At 37.8% G+C, this 19,969-nt stretch overlaps 2 protein-coding genes across 2 annotated transcripts in view; one reads left to right on the forward strand and one right to left on the reverse strand.

Moving 5' to 3' along the window:
* Positions 1 to 4,895: 4,895 nt before the first annotated feature.
* Positions 4,896 to 19,969, forward strand: part of LOC148742427 (uncharacterized) — a 186,969-nt gene continuing 171,895 nt past the window's right edge. The window contains exons 1-5 of the mRNA XM_088747416.1: positions 4,896 to 5,301; positions 6,306 to 6,641; positions 6,838 to 7,089; positions 10,105 to 10,231; positions 12,120 to 12,191. Coding sequence (XP_088603542.1) covers positions 5,262 to 5,301; positions 6,306 to 6,641; positions 6,838 to 7,089; positions 10,105 to 10,231; positions 12,120 to 12,191 — 827 coding nt within the window. The 5' untranslated portion in view covers positions 4,896 to 5,261. The remainder of the gene's footprint in view (positions 5,302 to 6,305; positions 6,642 to 6,837; positions 7,090 to 10,104; positions 10,232 to 12,119; positions 12,192 to 19,969) is intronic.
* LOC111319534 (uncharacterized) lies at positions 16,912 to 17,855 on the reverse strand. Its single transcript, XM_022922286.2, has 2 exons — positions 17,752 to 17,855; positions 16,912 to 17,442 (listed from the first exon to the last, which is right to left on the reverse strand). The coding sequence occupies exons 1-2, from the start codon at positions 17,853 to 17,855 to the stop codon at positions 17,007 to 17,009; spliced, it is 540 nt and encodes a 179-aa protein (XP_022778021.2). The 3' UTR covers positions 16,912 to 17,006.

The following is a 19,969-nucleotide window of genomic DNA, read 5'->3' on the forward strand; positions in this document are numbered from 1 at the left end:
GACCTTGCATATTCCGCGGTTAGTTGGGCAGCAGCAGTTCATAGAAATGTTTACTTCGCAGTCCCTGCCGTCTCTAATTTTCCCGCCGAAAAAAATCAAGGGCGATCATTGCACGGCACGGAATATATTTTCCTCGAGCAAACACATTCGGTATCTGCAATACAATACAACAATACAATACAATACAAAACAACGAGATGCAATTCTATCAGCTTATTATTTCGAGTGCGTTTCTCTACAGAGCAGGTCACCAAACATGGAAAATAGGTTTAAAGTTGCATAATTCACGACGCAAAAACTCAGTCCCTGCAAGGAAACTGGCGTTGAGTTGCAGGAGCTTACATAGTGAAGTTCCACCTCAGCCAACCGCTTTTCGGAGATTGTTTACCTTAAACGCTGGACAACCATCTGGTAAATCTTACCACACGTAGACTAGCGACATATAACCTACGTCAAAAGTATAGAAGATGGTACAAGTTCGCTGATTGATTTTAATAGAAATACTTGAACTTAAAATCAAATTAGGGGATTACAAATGTCTCGTGATAAAGATGTTATTTGTTACTTAATAAATGCCCACGTGATTAGTAGGGCTGCCTTGGTAGACCTTAGTTATCCGGATACCACTTTTTTCCTTACTGATGCCAAACATTTGATATGCAAGACTTTTCCACGATACACTACGACAACACGCGTACCAATCTTTTTCGAGCGAATTCAGAGTAGAATCTACAAGTATTTTCCTTATGTTGAGTGGGTGGCATATGTCTTCGTGGCAGTTTTACTATGATTTGTCATCCATATCCTACATCTCAATCCTTGTTGAACCGTGGGACGATCTCACCAGTGGTCGTTCTCATATTGGCCCCAGGTGCGGCCTGCAAAAAAGGCCATCCCCCATTTTTTTGAGCGCTGCTATTGGTTGGTGATCGGAGGTGTGTCTGGGGGCGTAAGAGCTTGAATAATAGCGTGAGCACAGGCGAGAACGTTTTCGCGCTCCTCTCCTCACGCGTGACGACTCGCACTTCGTGCCCGCCTCGCGATAGTCTCTTTTCGCCTGCAAACGTAAAACAAAACGCCGGTTTTGCTGGCTACGTATGATCTAATGTGTGAGAATTAATTGCTTATTGTACAGGAAAAACGTCTTGAGCTGTTTTTTTTTTAGTCTGACAAATTGAAAAGAATAAACCATTGAGCTGTGTTTACAAAGTTTGTAAATGAATACTGAGAAAAATGAAATGTTCCATTGACATCTTTGACAAGTTCTTCCCAAATATTTAATTATGATCGCAAAATCCTTTGTTATTCAAATACTCACAAAACATGTGGAAGTAAAAGTATGATTGACTATTCAGTTTACTACAGTTTTGAATATTAATTCCAGAGATAACGGCCTCTTGATAGCACTTATAAATTAGGAGTATTTGCATTGGTAGCAAACTGAACTGCGAAATGTCTTACCGTGAAAAATGTTAAAACTTTCAAGAACCAAAAATAATATATTTGAGAGCTAGATTAATTTTTAGGATTATGCTGGGTGGAAATAAGCATTCTTGTGGCTAGCAACTAAAACGGGTTGACCTTTAACTTAGTTTATCTTCTTCGAAACAGTTACATATTCAGCTTACCGGTTAAATTTTTTAAGGCTACTTGTGCTTGTCGATAAAAGAAAAAAACGCTTTGGATGTAAAAGCTCCCTCAAATGAATTAAAAATAAAACAGACTTTATGTTTATCAGTTGTTTGCGCAAAAATCAAATACCAGCTTTAAACATCTGTGTGGGCTTTTTAAATATATTGATTTCTGTTAAACAATTTGGTTTTGCTCCAAGAGTTCTGATTATAATTTACAAGTCTAGGTTACTTATGCTTATGACAGAGCTTCTCTGGCTTTCTTCAGTTGTGACTTTGTAGTATATCTGTTCTTTCATGACTGAGATGGTCTCCCATTTAGCGGCGGATCCAGGATTAAGTCAAGGGGGATTCGGAGAATTGTCCGAGGGCATGCTCTCCCGGGAGATTTTGAAAATTAGGTCTTCGGAAACATGATTTCCAACATTTTGAGGGAAAATTTAGGGGGTTGGACTGAACCACCCGAGCCACCCGTGTAACCGCCCCAGCCATTGAAGATGGCACTGTACAATTCTGGGAAAGATTCACAGTTTACCAATATTTCTACTCTATAAGAGGTACAGAACTACACTGAAAGCCTTGATGCCACTTAAACCAGGACAACCCCAGCTGAGACAACCATTTCCTCCTAAAATTCCTCATTCAGTTCCCTTGCGTTCACTTGATTAAACACACACGTGTGTGCATACGTAAGCTATGGGTCCATGTTGAATTACTTAAACTCCTTAATAAGCCTGTTTTCCATATGAAACGTCCCGTAAGCTGATCAATCATGAAAACGTTAGGCGAACGATAATATGTTTTGCGTTAGGTTCTTCGGTTGGAGAGAAAGTAAAATAAAACATTTCAGTGATATCTTCAGTTTATGGTCTACCACAATCTTCGGGTAAAAAGAAAAATTGTGAATATCCCCAATGATCTTCATCTTACTTGATTTCACGAGTACTTTTCTTTACAATTTCTCGGGTACTTAGTTTCGCGATTTTGGCAAAAGAATACTTCGCGGGGTTTTATAAACGCTTTTTCAATAGGAAAATATAAAAAAGGTATTAAATTTCGCAACTGAAGTAGTTCCAAATCATTTCATTTTGCAAAATGTCTCAACATTTAACAAAGATGATTACTGGATTCTCTGTTCTATAAGCCAAATCTTTGCAAATTAACCTCACTTGACAACAGAAGATAGAAAATGGAGGTTACCAGCTAAGAACAGTTAATAATTTGTGTATTTGTTGACACATATCCTGTACATGCTGTTTATTTCAAGTTTTGATAATATTTTTTGTCTGCGATTTCAATTCTCCACAGAGGATTAAATTTCGCTTCTTTATATTCTGCGACGGTTTTTTCATGCGCGGTCTTTACTTGAGTGATTTATTTACAGACGCGAAAAAACGCAAAATTACAGATCCCCAACCTCGTCCTGCCCCACCCCCAACAAAGGAAAAAGGCCCTGGGAACGAGGTTGAAGATCCCCGAAAATAAGTACCAACAAGGTAATCCAGCTAATCAATAACAAATGGTGCTTAGGTGCTTATTTTCTTTAATACAGATTAAGATATGTTACCCTTATAACAATTTTGAGCAAATGCACTTAACTTTAGACATTAAATCTTACAATCGATTTTCTGTTTACGAAGTCGAAGGTATGTCATTTTCCATGCACAGAAGAGGATGAAGTATCGGCGTGTGTTAAAACTTCCTTTCCAAAGTAAAAGTAAGGCATTTAGAATCCTAATTATAAAAGCTGAAGACACTTCTGAAAACTCGTACAAGAAAGATAATATAACTAGAGAGGCTAGAGGCTGACTTCATTTTATGGTAGATATTCCCCTCGGAAAATTACTCACGCAATTATTTTGCCGCAACTAGCGCGAGCTCTGTTTTTCTCTTCTTTTCTCATTTCATCTTGATTGAACGCGCTGAAAAACTCCTCTTCAGGAGCTATGTAAGATAGATATGTGTCGAGCCCCTCCGCTAGTAGCTTACGTATAACCCTACCAGCTTCAAACATCTGTTAAGGTTTTATTGATGTATACGTACGCGGATAAAATATTTGTTGTGTTAGTAAAAGCGACTGTGGCATAAAAACACTTCAGCGGAGAAAGGAACAATCCTCGTTCAGGTAATCTTGCAGTTTTTTGTTATAACTCTGTTACTGAAAACGATTCAAGTAGATATTATGCTGCACTGCCGAAGAAAAATAAGAGGGAAAAAAAAACTATGATAGAAGAGCGAAACGTCATGCGTCGTCGTCTGAGCAACTGACCTCTATGTAAAATTGTGACGACTACGAGTCTGCAATTCTCGTGTTTAAATTATTACTCAGCATTCAACGCAACTGAATTACAAAGAAAGCTACCTAGACTTCTAGAATTGAGATAGATTTGACTGAACGTTTTCTTCTATCACCGAGAGTATCAAAACGATAGTAAAATAGTAGTCCACGAAAATGTGCCGGATGTTGCTAGAAGCCTTTAATTACAAGAAATGTTTAGAAACAGAATTATAAATTTTAAGCGAACAATTTTTATTGCAGGAGTATCAACTAACCTACACAGTGTCATTTTGAACATGTGATGTAAGCGGCTGAAATAGTGTAAGTTAGAAATTAGTTCGCTGATTCATTCAAAAGTTTGGCGAAGGGTGTTTGGGTGCTCCGATGGGTAGAATAGCGCGAACATTCTCAGCATATTTATAGCCATAGTGACTAAAGGAACGCTTTGTCGTTAAGGCATAAATGTCCTGGTTCAATTACGAGACGAAGAAAGTAAGATTGAAGCGAAGGTGACGCTGAACCGCAACATAGACAGCGTATAGATGTACTAAGGTGCCGAGGAGAGTCCTACAGTTAAGGTGCCGAGGAGAGTCCTACAGTTAAGGTACCGAGGAGAGTCCTACAGTTAAGGTGCCGAGGAGAGTCCTACAGTTAAGGTGCCGAGGAGAGTCCTACAGTTAAGGTACCGAGGAGAGTCCTACAGTTAAGGTGCCGAGGAGAGTCCTACAGTTAATGTGCCGAGGAGAGTCCTACAGTTAAGGTGCCGAGGAGAGTCCTACAGTTAAGGTGCCGAGGAGAGTCCTACAGTTAAGGTGCCGAGGAGAGTCCTACAGTTAAGGTGCCGAGGAGAGTCCTACAGTTAAGGTACCGAGGAGAGTCCTACAGTTAAGGTGCCGAGGAGAGTCCTACAGTTAAGGTGCCGAGGAGAGTCCTACAGTTAAGGTACCGAGGAGAGTCCTACAGTTAAGGTACCGAGGAGAGTCCTACAGTTTAGGTGCCGAGGAGAGTCCTACAGTTAAGGTACCGAGGAGAGTCCTACAGTTAAGGTACCGAGGAGAGTCCTACAGTTAAGGTACCGAGGAGAGTCCTACAGTTAAGGTGCCGAGGAGAGTCCTACAGTTAAGGTACCGAGGAGAGTCCTACAGTTAAGGTGCCGAGGAGAGTCCTACAGTTAAGGTGCCGAGGAGAGTCCTACAGTTAAGGTACCGAGGAGAGTCCTACAGTTAAGGTGCCGAGGAGAGTCCTACAGTTAAGGTACCGAGGAGAGTCCTACAGTTAAGGTGCCGAGGAGAGTCCTACAGTTAAGGTAGCTTTGAATTTTAATACTCATTTGTTTTCTTTTTCCAGGAAAGATGTCTATCAACACCATGTGGACTTTCACTGTTGTTTTGGGTAAGTCGGTTGCGCTTGTTTGTAAAAGACACCTGTAGCTTTCACGAACGAGCATGAGACGCATAACTGTAGTTTGGGTATTAGAACATTTCAAGGCAAACACAAACGTGATTTGCCGGGGGTAGGCTGGGATCAATTCTATCGGCAGAATATCAACGAATAAGCGATGTTTGAGGCGAGTATTCTGTCTGTATGTGCACGTAAACTTATGGAACCAAGGAAAATCATTAACATTATCTAAAAGCAGAATAATTGAGGGAAAAATCTGTGAAATTCATTGGCTCTAATTGTATACGTTGATAATTTCTGTTTTTTTCTTTGTTTGTTTAATTTTGTTTCGTTTTGTTTTGTTTTGTTTTTATATTCTTGATGCATTTTTAGCGGTTCCTCCTTTTTAATTAACACCGGTAAAGTAATAATACTGTAATATATAGTTTTGAGGAATTCATATTCTTCATAAATCAGTTATAATTTGTGGAAAATACACATGATCCAAAGGGCCGAAGATGTTACCGCTACTAAGGGTAATCTCGAGCGTAATTTTAAAGTCTTGGTAAAATTTCAAGCAAATCACGTGATTTTACGGATGAGCATTGCAGGCTCGGCAGTATAAACTTTTTTGAGGGCGGAAGTCATCAAAACCTTACCACGGCATGTAAGACAGTTCTTAACAAGAACATCGCAGTTGTGTGAAGATCATGTGCGAAATCCATGCTTACCACATAGATAATCAGAATGGCCCATAATGAATCGGTTGTTAACTACTGATGTAGGAGTTTGACTTAGTCACTGATTTATGATAAATAGATTCCTCTCATATTACAGGTGCTCTAGAAAAATACAGGAAAAGTCTATGAAGCTAATCTCAAAGTTTATGAAGATTTTACATTATCGTTTACGTACATGATAAGAGAGGCTTTAAAACGAGATAGACAGTCATCAGTTAACTCATTGTACAAAGTGTGTTCACTTTTTATTCTATGAAATTATGTTCTTTATAATAGTTGCAATAATCACAGAAGTTTACCCCAGGATAAACATCGAAAACTTTGGTACAACCAAGCTCCTTCAAGTGGAGAAAGGGCAATATGTGGAAATAAGATTTGGCATCTACAAGCACCCATCGTTCCCTGGAGCACCTTGTGCTGAGGAGGAGTATCTTGAGATCCGTGATGGTTATAATCAGTCTGCCAATCTACTGGGTGTATTTTGTGGAAGGCGTACTCCTCATTTTACCCTGCGATCCAGTGGACATAACATGTGGTTAAGATTCTCACCTCAGCATAAATACCGGCTTGCGTGGGGTCCAAGATATGAGGGAAAATTAATGCATAAAACAGGTAGGAATGTTCAATGTTTAATTTGAAGAAATTTCTGCTGGCATCTTGAGTAAAAATATTAAGTAATGGCATCGTCGTTGTGCAGATCCGACCTGAGGAGGTTCGATTCCCCTTGGAACTCAGATATTTTTCCTTCATCCCACGCTCGTGAAAAGACAAAAAAAAAATTACTTCAATATTTTCAATTTTTCTTTAGCTCCTTCAAACCTGAATACTGTAGCAAAGATCCAGTTCGTCCTGCTCAACCATTCTTCATCTTTGTGGTGCCCGGCGGGAGGGGGACCGGCTCCTCGTATTGTCTGGAGAAGGAATGGTGCTGTTGTGCAAAACAGCACTAATGTGCGACTCCGAGTTAACGTGACTGAACAAGAAAGAAACACAAAATACAGCTGCGAGGTGGACGACCATGGTCAATTGAAGAGGATTAACATCAGTCTTGTTGTCGAGAGTAAGTTTCAAGTTACATATTTACTTTAAGAGGAGCTCAGCTGTTGTTTCTGTTTATGGTAATCTAACGATTTGTCTTCCGAATTTTTGGGGTCTTTAATTATATTTTGTTTTAGAGTGAAATTTTCCACAATTTTATGTAAGGGTAATCGCACAAATAATATTAATGAAGTAAATCAAGGTTAATTGCAGCGTAGTTTCATATCTCAAAAAAAAAATGACTTGCTACAATATTTTAAATGATTAATTTTGCATTTAATTACTGCGCAGGTTACGGGTTGCTTAGAGCGGCGTTTAGCGATATCAGCCATAAAATTCTATGCACTTAGAGCGAACCTCTCGAAATTAATCTCCGCTTATCGAGAAAATCCGTCCGTTGGAAAGAAATGGAGATAGAAATTGTCAAAGTATTCACTTTTGACACTTGATTTCTTTTCCGATTAAAAAAGGTTTTCTCTCCCAGCCTTCACATCAGCGTCCTTGTGCGGTTGTCTCTTTATTTAATGGCATTTTATCTGTTACGCGCAGTGGTTTAATTGGTTCTTATTTCTAAGCTCATGACAATTTCAACCTCCTGTCTGTTTTTCTGTGGTTTTGTATGGGTGACATCATTTGTCAAATATCGCGTTGATGGAATCGGCTTTGATTGACTTTTACTTAATGTCTTTGATTTGAATGAATGAGCAATATATGAACTTGCATAGTTCTTCATCGGTTCGCCTTCTTCAAGGTCTCAAAGTTCCTCACGGGTGAAAGAACGCTCTTGCCACAACGCTATTAACATGGGCCTGCTTGAAGGCCACAACACTCTCTGAGAGCAAGGCCTGAACGATTAGCAACCCTCTAGTATCTACTACCGGTTCTCCTTTTTTATAAACGAACTGATATTTGCTTGTCGAAGTTGCTAACTTTCTGGAAATTCATTCTTCTCCCCTGATTCTAAACCAATTATTTAACGAGTGCATTCTGGTGCAGCGTTGTTCGAATTCATGTAAACATTTATGAAAGAAGTCTTAAGAAGACGAAGTTGTAGCAGCCGCTTGCATCTATCACAGCAGCAGTTGGAGTGGCCTAGACTTTGAAATTGTACTGGAAGCCAGATATGCTGTCTTGTTACCAGTTTGAAGGGGAATGATTGGAATTAATCATGCCTTGACCTTTCTCCTCATTGGAAAGAATTCGACCAGGTCTGAAATAGTGTGATTACTCACAACTTTCTTATTCTTGGCTTTTCTCTGATTACTGTCCATAATCAATTGATTTAAGTGAATTTAAAACGAATTTAAAAATAAATTAAAGTATATTAATTATCGATATTTAGCGATTGACTGCACTGAGAAACTTATCCAACTATAATTGATAATGCATATGGTGAAGCTATTCTCTTTATCTCACGTGAAGAAGTATGTTGAAAATAATACTGCCTGCAATTAATGATTTTCTCTGTACTGATCAAACTATTGAATATCTGAAGCCAGGTATTCGCAAAATTGTTCAGAATTGATAAATAAAAAAACTATCCAAGGTCTCAAGGCAAAGTTAATGCAGCTTTCTTTTGAGCTGAAATACAGTTGAACCCTGTTAATACTCGTAAGGCACTCGTAATACGCGCGCGGTGTTTAAGTCAGATCAAATAACTGCATAAGAAATTGATCGCCTGTTTCTCGCAGACAGTCTTACTCCCTTAGGCGAAACAGAAGGTTTAAAATCCCAGGGCGGAAGATCGAGCGCTTTAAGATCACATCTTTAATGAAATCATGTATTGATAATGATATCACATAATAGTTTTACTAGCTTTTTATCACCTTGTTTTTCATCACATTTTTTCAACAGAATTTGAATCTTAGAATATATATTCATATTACATTATTAGGTTATAAAGTTTCTAATCATATCATTATATGATCATATTATTATCATTAAGTTATAACTTTAAAATTCGTAGTTCAGCCCTTGGGCTGCCTTGTGTTTCATTACTAAACTATCTAGCTATCTATCAAAAGGGAGGAGAGGAGAATTGCTTACTTTGTCATTTAAATCAGCAGTTTGATCAGTAAACGACAGAGATTAATAAAATTGGCTTGACCAAGCGTTTTAATTTGCTTTTCTAAATTTAGCACGAGGCCGTATTAACTGGATAAAATTATAAAGGATTTTACCGTTTGGGATATTAAAATGCGGCCGGTGGCCGGTGGTCGTATTAACGGTGACCACGTTTACGAGGGTTTTGAATTCGAAAATGTATGGCTCTTTTTCCGAGCCGAGAGAAACTTCCCGTAAAAATCTAATAACGAGGTGATCATATTACCGAGGTGGCAGTAAGGCGGGTTTACAGTGCATAGTGGTCAGAAAGTGATGCAAACATCTGGTGTCAATTTTCATTTAGAAAGTGATTAGTAAACGGTACCCACTAATCACCCAAACGCACTTCCATTACTTCAACCACGCTCGAGAAAAAATGCACCTAACAAAGCCAATGTCCATAGGCCACGGAGGGCCGTTTTTCGGACAGGGTGGCCATTTTAATCGCGCGATGCACATGTTACATGAGGAAATTGAGAATGGTTATATTCGGTCTACTAAACATTAAAAAGAGCAAAATTTACCCCGTATTACCTTTACATTTCTTCTTATCTTTGGACAAATTAAGTGGAAAATAATAAAGAATACCTTCAATTCCCAACAAATCCCAATATTTAATTATTTTAGATCACACTAATTTTCATTCATGGCGAGTAATAATCATGCCGGTGTTTAAAAAAGAATTTTTGTTGCAAAGTGCAGAACAAAATTTTAAAAAATCTGATTGGAAATTTGCCTTTCATTTCAGTGGGTGACATTTTAGTTTCTGATGATGTTAAGGAATGCTACTGAACGGATGGTTTACTTTGTAACGTACCATCATCGATTTGATTGAACAGCTTTCGGTTGATAAAATCTTTAAATAAAAGTGAACGATTAAAAACAAATATGATTCAAATAACAAGTTTAATTGAAGCCTGTTTTTGTTTGTCAGCTGAGTGCCCTCAGCCGTGCCAATGCAAAGTCCTTAAAGGTAACATGAAGGGCTTAGTATCAGCCAATTGTGAAGGAAAACAGCTGAAGTCAATTCCAAAGAAAATTCCGCGAGCTACAGGAAAACTGTAAGTACTTTGTATGCATCATAATAAACCTCAAATTTGGTTTCTGTGTAACTGAATTAAGGGGTGGCACAATGACCTCAGAAAGTATGAGGAGTTTGCAATTATTTCATTGGCGTAAACAACCACAAACATTAAGAACTTCAATCCAGAAAAATATCTTGAATTTTGCAAGAAAATTTATATTCAACAAGCGCCAAAGGTGGGATTTTGTCAGGAGCTAAGGAGAAAAATTAACAGCTGAGACCAGACGCGTAGTTTTAAATTTGTGTTTTGGCATAGATTGTGATCTAAACTAAGCAGCAAAAAGTGAAAAGGTCTCATGGATATAAACGATCTGAAGGCAGAGATAATCTTAAAGCGATAAGAAATTTCTCACTTTGCAAAATTGAAACTTTCAAAAGATACTATATTTCGGACTATCGGACTATTAGAGCACTTAGTCTTTTGATTGAAACATACTCAACGTAGGACATAAAAACTGACAGGCGACAAACACTGAATAATTTGGTCCATCAGGACTATGTTCATAAGGCCCTCTTCAGGCGCTTTCAGACTTTAATGCGGGAAAAAACTTAATTCCTCAAGTGAAGCAGTTTGGAAATTTACACGTCTAGATGAGCTAAGGAAAATAATATTAGGATCAGCTGGAGATTTCGACTTCAGTAAATTTCTTAAACTCATTATTTCATATCGTAATCAAGGAGAATTAACCCGCGTCAAATCACTGCAGTGTAAAAATACTCGAACTAGACGGAAAATAGTCGATCTTAGGTCAGCGAAGTACAAAGTTCTTTGCATGAGACGCTGGCCCGCTCATCAACATATTGATAAGAACCAGGTAGTAAATCTCAATCTGAAGGCCACCACGGTGCCCGTGATAAAAAATAAAAAACCGACTGGAGGATTATAAAGGCTTTAACAACTGCAACACTTCCCGTGAGCTTGCATTTGGGAGAATGACCGCCGACCAGAATCTTCTAAGCTCCTCGCGATCATATAAAATTATTTGCTTACTATTGCATTGAGAAGAAGTAGAGTTTTCCGGCAAGGCCGTAATCTTGTCAAAATCAATATCGATTAAGTTTTCAGATGGCATTCATGATTAATTTATTGGCAAATGTTAACGAGATAGATCGATGACTAAATTTGATTAGGAATTAGAAATGTATTTGTGGCTCAGTCAGTTTGCGTTGGTTCGATATTGATTGTTTTATTTTGTTTTGTTTTGTCTTTTTAACTCTCTTTGCATCCGTCGCTCAGTATTAAGTGAATCCTCGCGGGTAGGTGTGGATGCCCCCATCGCACCCTCCCCAGATCCTGCCCCTACATGTCTACATTGACCCTGAAAAGTGAGACGCTCCTTCATATTTGACTCAGTTCGAGCCAATGAGCTTTGGAGCTTATTTCTATACTCACGGGAGATAATTCACTTAAAGCTAATGCACAAAGTCAGGCAGAATTTTTTCTAAGGGCAGCATTGAAATATACATCAGTAGATAAACACTTGCTCCTGATCCTGATTGTGTAGGGAAACTTAGTATTACATGTGTTTCAAATTTTTTAATTAAGAGAGCCAAAAAATATTTCGGGTGTTTCCCTTTGCATCATGATCATTAAATACTTAATTCTTTTTCGCTGGTTCTAGTAAACAGAGAAAACATTGCTCAAAGCTCTGGTGTTTTTGAAGAATAATCTTTACTTAGAGAATTAATCATTTCAAGTGCACATGTCACCTTGAGAAAAAACTCATAGCAAGTTCATTTCTACATGAAGCTCCGAGTGAAATCAAAAAGCAGCATACAGACAAGTCCTTAATCATTTTGTAAGCTGTGAAATTCAGGTTCACAGCCGAGTTAATTAGGTAATTGATTTGTTAATTTGTTTCTAGGGACTTGTCCAAAAACGAGTTGCAGAGCTTGTCAGCAGGGGCCTTTAGTAACAACACGAAGCTGGAACATCTGTAAGGACGACGTTTTTTTAGCATACGAACGTTTCGTGATGATTTTTTTTACCTCGTGCCGATGTAGGGAGGCCGAATTTGAACTTTCACGTCAGACTGAGTTGGAATCCAAACTTCCTGTGGAGAAAATATAGAAAAACGATATTTCTTAAAAAGGGCAACCTCCCTTGCGCAGCTCAGTCAAATCACTTTGAATATTTATTTGGGGTCTTCGGTAAGAGACTCATCTTGGAAGATCTTACTGTACCATTGCAACAAGATATGACAACCTTTTTGGAGTGGTAATCAATAACCTCGCCCTACCCCGACCACGCCGTTTTTGTCTTCCAATCTCTTGACCACGTAAATACCCAAGGATCCTATATCAAAGTAAAATTTATCATGATTGCACAGAAACATTATCGCCTGACGCAGATCTTTAACCAGAGCGTTTTAAACCATCAGATTGAAATGTCTCAGAGGATAACAAACAGTAAGAACTATAAGAAATCAGAGGGGCAACGCCAACAAAGACTTTAAAAAATAAATTTACTTATATTCGACTTTAACACTGGTCAGCTTTCGTTTCGGATATATGGCCAGCGAGGGTAAAAGGAATCTGACAAAGGGTAATCTAAAAATTTCTCTCTAGTTTCATTAAAGTCTAGCCTTTAAATTTTCGTGAGGCAATGAATCTGATTAGAGTATTTTCCCTCTTTAAGATTTGTACCCCAACTCTAAAACGACATTAAGTTTTGCATTTGTTTATAGTATTTTGAAAAGTGTCGTGTGCTTTCAAGATGTAGGAAAACATACATAACATAGGCAACAGAGTTCACGCTTCGTTGTGATGACCTATTGGTTTCAGGGACTTGTCCAACAACCAGTTACAATATTTACCACCAGGAGTGTTTGCTGACATTGAGGTTTCCCCCTGGGAAGATTTGACGCTGTAAGTAAAAAAGTAAAAGAAAAAAAGTGAAATCAATTAATTGACCAGAGGACCCCTGAGGACATGTTTAAATCCAACAAAGATATTAAGAAATAAAAGTTAATGAAGAAAAACAATATTGCTTCGAGTTGCAACCTCTCTTGCGCCGCAAAGCTCCCTTTATTCTAAAAGAAAAAGCCGAGGTGGCCCTCACTGAGTTGGGCTTCCCTCTATGATGGAGGTGTTACTAAACAGAGTAACGTAGTAACGAGTAACGGAGCAATAAAAAATTGCAACGAGTAGCAGGAACATTAATATTTTAATATTTCAGTATCACTTAAAAAGTAATTTGGGAGCAATCTCTCGAAGTGAGACCGGAAAGATCTCGGGATTTACTTTAGTTTTTTCAATCGCTCCTTACCTTTAACAATCGAATCTTTATCCTAACTCTTCTTTTTAGAGTTTATTCTAAGCATCGCTGAAGGAAAAACAAATTAGAATTTAGGCGCAAACCCAGTGGTAATGTGAATCGTTTCGATTGTTTACGATCTGATATGAAGCACAAGCCGTGGGCCGGTTAAAGGCAGTAAATAGCACAAAAAGCGTTTTTAACAATCCGTTTATTACTTCTCTCATTTGAATTTTAACTTATAAAAGAAAACCCGGCTTCCGTCTCACGGTGTTGGGAGTGTTACTCCTGATTAGATAAGGGGGTGTTACCAACCTCAGAAAGGACTAAATAAGCAAAACTATCTGGCCTCAGGAGCATTGAATATTACTATACCAAGTTAGATCTCAGGGAGTCAAATGAAGAGATTTTCGAAAGTGTTTTGAAACTTGCGACGCATAACTTAAATCGTACCAAGATTTTGTGAATTATATACTTTGCAATGCATTATGCTAACGTCAAAGCCGTGGTTCCTTTTATCTGAATCGTAAGTGATATGCGAGTTGTTATAAAATGACTCAACATTCTGCTTTAACAAGTTTTTTAATTTGGAGAAAAAGACGGTGTGTTTTACAAGCCATCGTTTCAAAACAAAAAATATAAATTGTTTTGCGCGTCGCATAAGAAGTCGTTTTAAAACCGTTCATGAAAAATCACGACAAAAAAGAGTACACGTTTCATTTAACTACAAAACCACCGTGTACAACATTTTGTATTATTGAAAGTTGTCATCAGTGGGCATCCAGGCCTCAAAAGACAACATTTTTAAATCTTGAAAGGATCATGGGAAGTGGGGGACCTCAGTACCTTGGAACGCTGTACTGTATTTCTATCAAATCCTCGTAAATAAGAGGAAAAAATTGTTGTTTAATCTGGTTACCACGGCAACGTTAAAATCCAAGCTACTAAACAAGTGCATTTTAGACTTCCTAAGAGATTAAATGTAAAAGAGAACTACATATTGCAAATTTAGAACGATTCTGGAAGGTTTCTCTCTGAGTCTTATTACATATCTGAATACGAAAAATGAACAGATAATTGCGCATGCTGGCTCAGCTGGAAATTTGGACAGGTAAATATTGCTAAAATCTTAGCATTTCATATCGTGATCAAGGAACACTATTCTGTTTCGGCGTTCTATAGGATTGAAAAGACTGAAACTAAACGGAAAACCGTCGATCCTGGATCAAAATAATACAAAACACTCCAAATGAGGAGGTCAGCATCCTATTTAGTGTCAGAGAATTCTCACAGTGCTATTGATACCAGGACCCCCTGCGTAGTTGAACATTTGCTTGATTGGTTTTGGTTCTTCACTTCTTACTTGGCGTTTCAATAAAATATTCGGACCTATCACCTGTGATGTTAAAGGAATACATTAAGAGATGATGTTAAAATAAGTGTTCCATTTCTCTCAATTTGCGAATTTTAATTCTCGACAAGCAATTAATCTGATTAAAGTGTTCGCCTTCTTTGATATTTGAACCACTGCTCAGACGAGCAGATGGTCTGAGATGTTGGCAGATTGATCGAACGATGTTATTCTGCATTTGGATCTTCAGGGTAAAGCAACTTATCTAATTATTCATCACTGTGAGGAAAACGCAAACGTTCATTGTATTTTTCAAAAAGTATGTCGCAGACAGCAAAGCTCACGCTTCGTTGTAATGACTTACTGATTTCGGGAACTCATCAAACAACCAGTTACAGCAATTACCGCGACGAGTGTTTGCTGGCATTAAGGTTTGCTACCGGGGACAGTTAAAGCTGTAAGTAAGACTCCTCTACCGCAAATTAAGGTTTATGAAAAGCAAAACAAAAAGTCTTAAGTAGATAAATTGATGCGAGGCTAACTATGCAGCCGAACATCCAAAAGCAGCAACCGCTTTCTAACTGTCTACATCTACTTAATAAGATCACATGAAGCCTCTTGTTTCACAACGTTTATATTATTGCTACCAGTAACGAAGTTTTTCCGTCATATTGTTACTTTTTAAGAGGAGATCCGTGCAAGAATCAAACAAAATCGCAAATCTTCGGCAAAGCTAAAAAAAAATCAAATTCACTGGTCTTTTGCATATAGATAGCCTTTAGTAAGTATATCAATGCTATGTAGCTTTTTCCTAGAAATATCTGTTAATTCCTGAGAAAAACGATGGAAGCCATTTTCAACTTAGGCACAACAAGTGGCGATCCCAAACACGTACAAACATGGTCAGTGAGAGTAGTCATGAATCACTTGACTCGCCTGTCAAAACTCAGACGCTAGAAAAGCTGTAATAGTTCCAATTTGTTTTACAACTTGCCATGGCGTAAAAACCATGATTTCATAAACATTAGATTTATCCATAGTTAATAGAGGAGACTGGTTAGGAGACCCTGCGAACATCAAAGGTGCGGCCTATTGTTTTGTATCTGATGTTGAACTGCACCGTGACGTCACAGCGAGAGTGCTCATCAAAAACAAAGATGGCGGACATTGTGGAACATTTTCTCTTGTTTGGGGAATACTTGGACGGAATTCCAGAATTTTTGAGCCAGATAAAGATATCGAAGAGTAGTTTAACGCTTCAATAAACAAGTGAGTACATATTTTGCATCTTATAAGAAAATTTGGTGTAATTACAAAGATGTTTACTCGGTATTCCTGGCGCTACTCTATTGCCTATCGATGATAATCCAAGTATTTATATATTTTCTTTGTCTAATTTGCTATGTCAGAGACTTGAATTTTCAATTTTTTCATTTTAACTTCTTTTGTACCTTTTTTTTGTATTTATTTTGTAGATTCAACCCATTTTTAACGGACAAAACGATATGGAAGACATCATCACTATCTTCGAAAAATTGAGTCATACTCTCAGTCCAGTTGTACAAAGAATCGATAAAAAATGAAAAGGAAGTTAATTCACTGGAAGAGCTTAGAGAAAACACCTCCGAATTTACCGTGCTTATGTCTAAAGGTTTTAATTTCTTAAGCTTCTTTGGATAATTCATAAAATGGGACCCTTAAGTACTGAACAGTGCTAGATACCTTATGCTTGATTTGTAAATAATTTTAGGTCACAACAGGGAAATACTGTAGTTATCATTTATTGTCGAAAGCTATAATTATTACTCTAGTTACATATATACACATGCCAGTTTTGCAATTAAATTATCAGTAACTATATAATGAAGTCAACAGCAGTCTTGGTGTTTCAAGATATTATTGACTTTTAGATCAAAATTTGTTTACATATTGTTCACATGTCTGAAAAATCATCCAAAAGACATCAATTTAATAATCCCATCTGGAAACTCGATTTTTCTCTTATAGTAAAAACAAATAGTTTATTTCATAATTTAATAATCCACTACTAAATTAAAGCATATCTTTCAAAATGTAAGATCTAATTATCATCATTATCACTTGAGGCTAAATGATACTTGAATTGATTTTAACAATGAATAACTGTCATTCAGTTTTTCTTCTCTTTCTGCATGGCAAATTATCATTTGTCACTTGTTCCCATTGTCGATGCTTATCCTTCCGCCCCCTGGTGTTACCGCTTTGGCATGAAACAGACCGCTGGATTTGGATGGTGTTGGCATTATATCCAAATTGGTGAATATCTGGATTATCACAATGCCTGCCAAGTTTGCGCTGGTGTCCAAAATATTGTTCAACCGGGTCTTGACAGAAGCGTTCTGTCAAAATAAATTCCATTCCTTCCTGGAGAAGGAACTTTGTACACTCAATTGCAGAACGGACGGTGATTTCAAATCCCTCATGTGCCTGCCAGGATAAGAACATTTTGGCTCTGGCATTCTGGGTGTAGTTACCAGGTTTGTTCTCTGTGCTGGTTTTCCATGAGTTCAGGTACTCCAGAAATTTCATCAGGAATACAAATCTAGGAAAAATAATAGAAGGATTATAGTTCTGATTAATTATACTTTCGATTTATTTTGTTCTATATTTTCCATAGAAATAATTTATTCATCATGTAATTATCCATATTTACTATTTTGAATTAAAAAAAAATTGTCATTTTAACTAATCCACACTACAAGCTCTGTTTATCTATAGGAAGGTAAAATTGGACATATAGCTAATTATATGATAAATTGGATGTTACAAGAGGTACATATTTCACTTCACTCATTTACTAACTAAAGCTTACCTGTGAGATCCTTTGACCAGTCAAAGATAAAATGCTTACCTTTCATCCTGAAGTGATGTATATGGAGCCAGGAAGGGCTTGCGCTCACGGATCTGTTCAATCCTGCTTTTCACAGTTAAGCAGTCGAAGAAACGATCAACCATTTCACAGAGTTTGGCAGTATGAGCTGCTTCGGGGGGGCCCAAATGCTTTTAGGACTGCTGCCATTGTTGAGCTCAAGACTTGTGCAGCAAGATTAAACCTCATAACTGAATAAGCATTCAGGTTAATATGCTCATATGTTAGCTTGGGCAGCAGTTTCAGCTAATTGTTGAAGTCCTCATACACCATGCTTGTGATATGCTGCCACAAGACATACTGTGCATCATTCCACGTGTATCAAGTTCCTTTTGTTACCCCTGAATGCATAAGACAATTCCTTGTTGTCTTGATGAGATATGGTGCATCACTAAAAAAGTATATATATATATATCTGTGTGGGGCATAGAGATTCTTGGTGCAGTAGCACACATCACATTGCACATCTCCAAGTGCCTTATGAAGACGAAAGAACTTACTATTTGGACTTGCACCATCTGCTGTGGTAGCAACCACCCAAAGATTGCATGTGATTTCTAATAGGCATACTGCTTCCCAGAACAAGGGTATGAGCTGATATGATGTAATTCCTGTGGTAGAAAAATTAGCTAAGGCAAACCTAAGTTCAGTGCAAATGCTACGCACCATAAATACCAGGACATGGGATGCAATGTCATCAGCATACATCTGAGTTGACGTCAGTGCAAACTGAATCTGCTAGATGATGGCGACGCTCTGGTCTCGGCGTTGGCTTGCAAGATTCAATGCTTTTCGTCGGCATATTTAGCTTAGATAATGCGCCGAATCTCGGCTTCTTTGGAGTTGCGTTGTCAGTAGAAACTGAAATTAACACGTAAAAGATCGAAGATTAAAAGATGTTTCAGAGAAGAGATTGCAAAAGGTCAAGAGGGACGAGATTGTGCAAGACGTACTGACAGTGGAGTCTGATGTAAACAGACCACAGAGACATAAAATATAGACGATAATACTCACATATCTGGAAATCTTTTGGTGAAAATGCTTCTCGCAGGTTTAGACTTGATCGTTCTTGATTTGCTCTCAAAAATCGGAGTCAATTACCCGAGTTTTCTTGAGTTGTCCGAGCCAAGATTCGCGCCATTCGCGATGTTTCGCGTCGACTGCTTTTGGCAGTTTCCAAATTCCAATTCCTTTGGTCCGCCTACACGATCCAAAGCCAAAGACCGCACAGTTTCGGCCTGGCATGGTATATTATAAAACCATATAGTTAAAACTCCAATAATTATCTCTATGTAATCAAAAATCTACGTTAAGTATCGCTTCTTCTCAATGTCTTTCCCATGCGCTCTGTATTCAGCTGGTTGACTGTGCACTCTCGTGGTGACGTCATAGGGCCAAAACGAAAACAAAAAGATACTCCTCTGATGTTCGCCGGGTCTCCTAAAAAGTCCTCTCTATTAACTATGACTTATCTGAGTATTCAAGAGAAGTGAAGAAGTTATGGCTCTCCCATGCTTCGTAAAACACTAGGCGAAAAATAACGATAATTTTGAGCGTGTGCCTTGGTTTGGAATTTCGTAAGATTGAGATTGACAATACCTTAGTTAACGATCTTTAAAAATATGTAAAGTTTACTTTTGGGGAATGAATGTGGGATTTTGTTACTAATCCTCTTTGAAATACATAAAATCACGCCATGTTGTGTATGCGTGACCATTAACAAAAACAAAATGGTTTTTTTTTTTAGAAATCCTAGCAACTCAAAAAGAGTAAAGAAGAATACAAATATACTGACCTTAACTTGGATATAATATTCTCGAATTTTCAAAGTGCTTCATTTTACCGTTTGTTTAATTTCGTTCGTGAGCTTTATCATGAACAGGCGGTCCAAGCAGTCTCTTTAAGAACCACTCAAGGAACACAATTTGCATATCGATTTGTAAGGATTTGTCTAGGATTTTCTACATGTACAAGATATCCATAGAGATAGTTAAAAGTGAAAATATTAAATAAAAATGGCTTACCTTATTCCATACGTGTGCTGTTTGCTCCTGGTGTCGTTATTTTATCGATTTAACTTGATTTAAGCGGTTTTTTTTTATCCTGGTCTTCTCTTGAATCCTGGTTTTCTCTTCTCTTTAAGAAGAGAAAACCAGAAAATTTGATTGCCTAATCAAGGAGATGCTTTTTATAACAAAAC

Source organism: Stylophora pistillata, chromosome 1, assembly GCF_964205215.1.
Source record: "Stylophora pistillata chromosome 1, jaStyPist1.2, whole genome shotgun sequence".
Taxonomy (NCBI): Eukaryota; Metazoa; Cnidaria; class Anthozoa; order Scleractinia; family Pocilloporidae; genus Stylophora; species Stylophora pistillata.

Bases quoted from the DNA above. Each gene is read 5' to 3' on its own strand.
- LOC111319534 (XM_022922286.2), bottom strand. From the start codon at position 17,855: ATGGTTGATCGTTTCTTCGACTGCTTAACTGTGAAAAGCAGGATTGAA. The intron at 17,443-17,751 runs GTAAGCATTTTA...TATTTTTCCTAG, and splicing joins ACATCACTTCAGGATGAAAG to ATTTGTATTCCTGATGAAAT.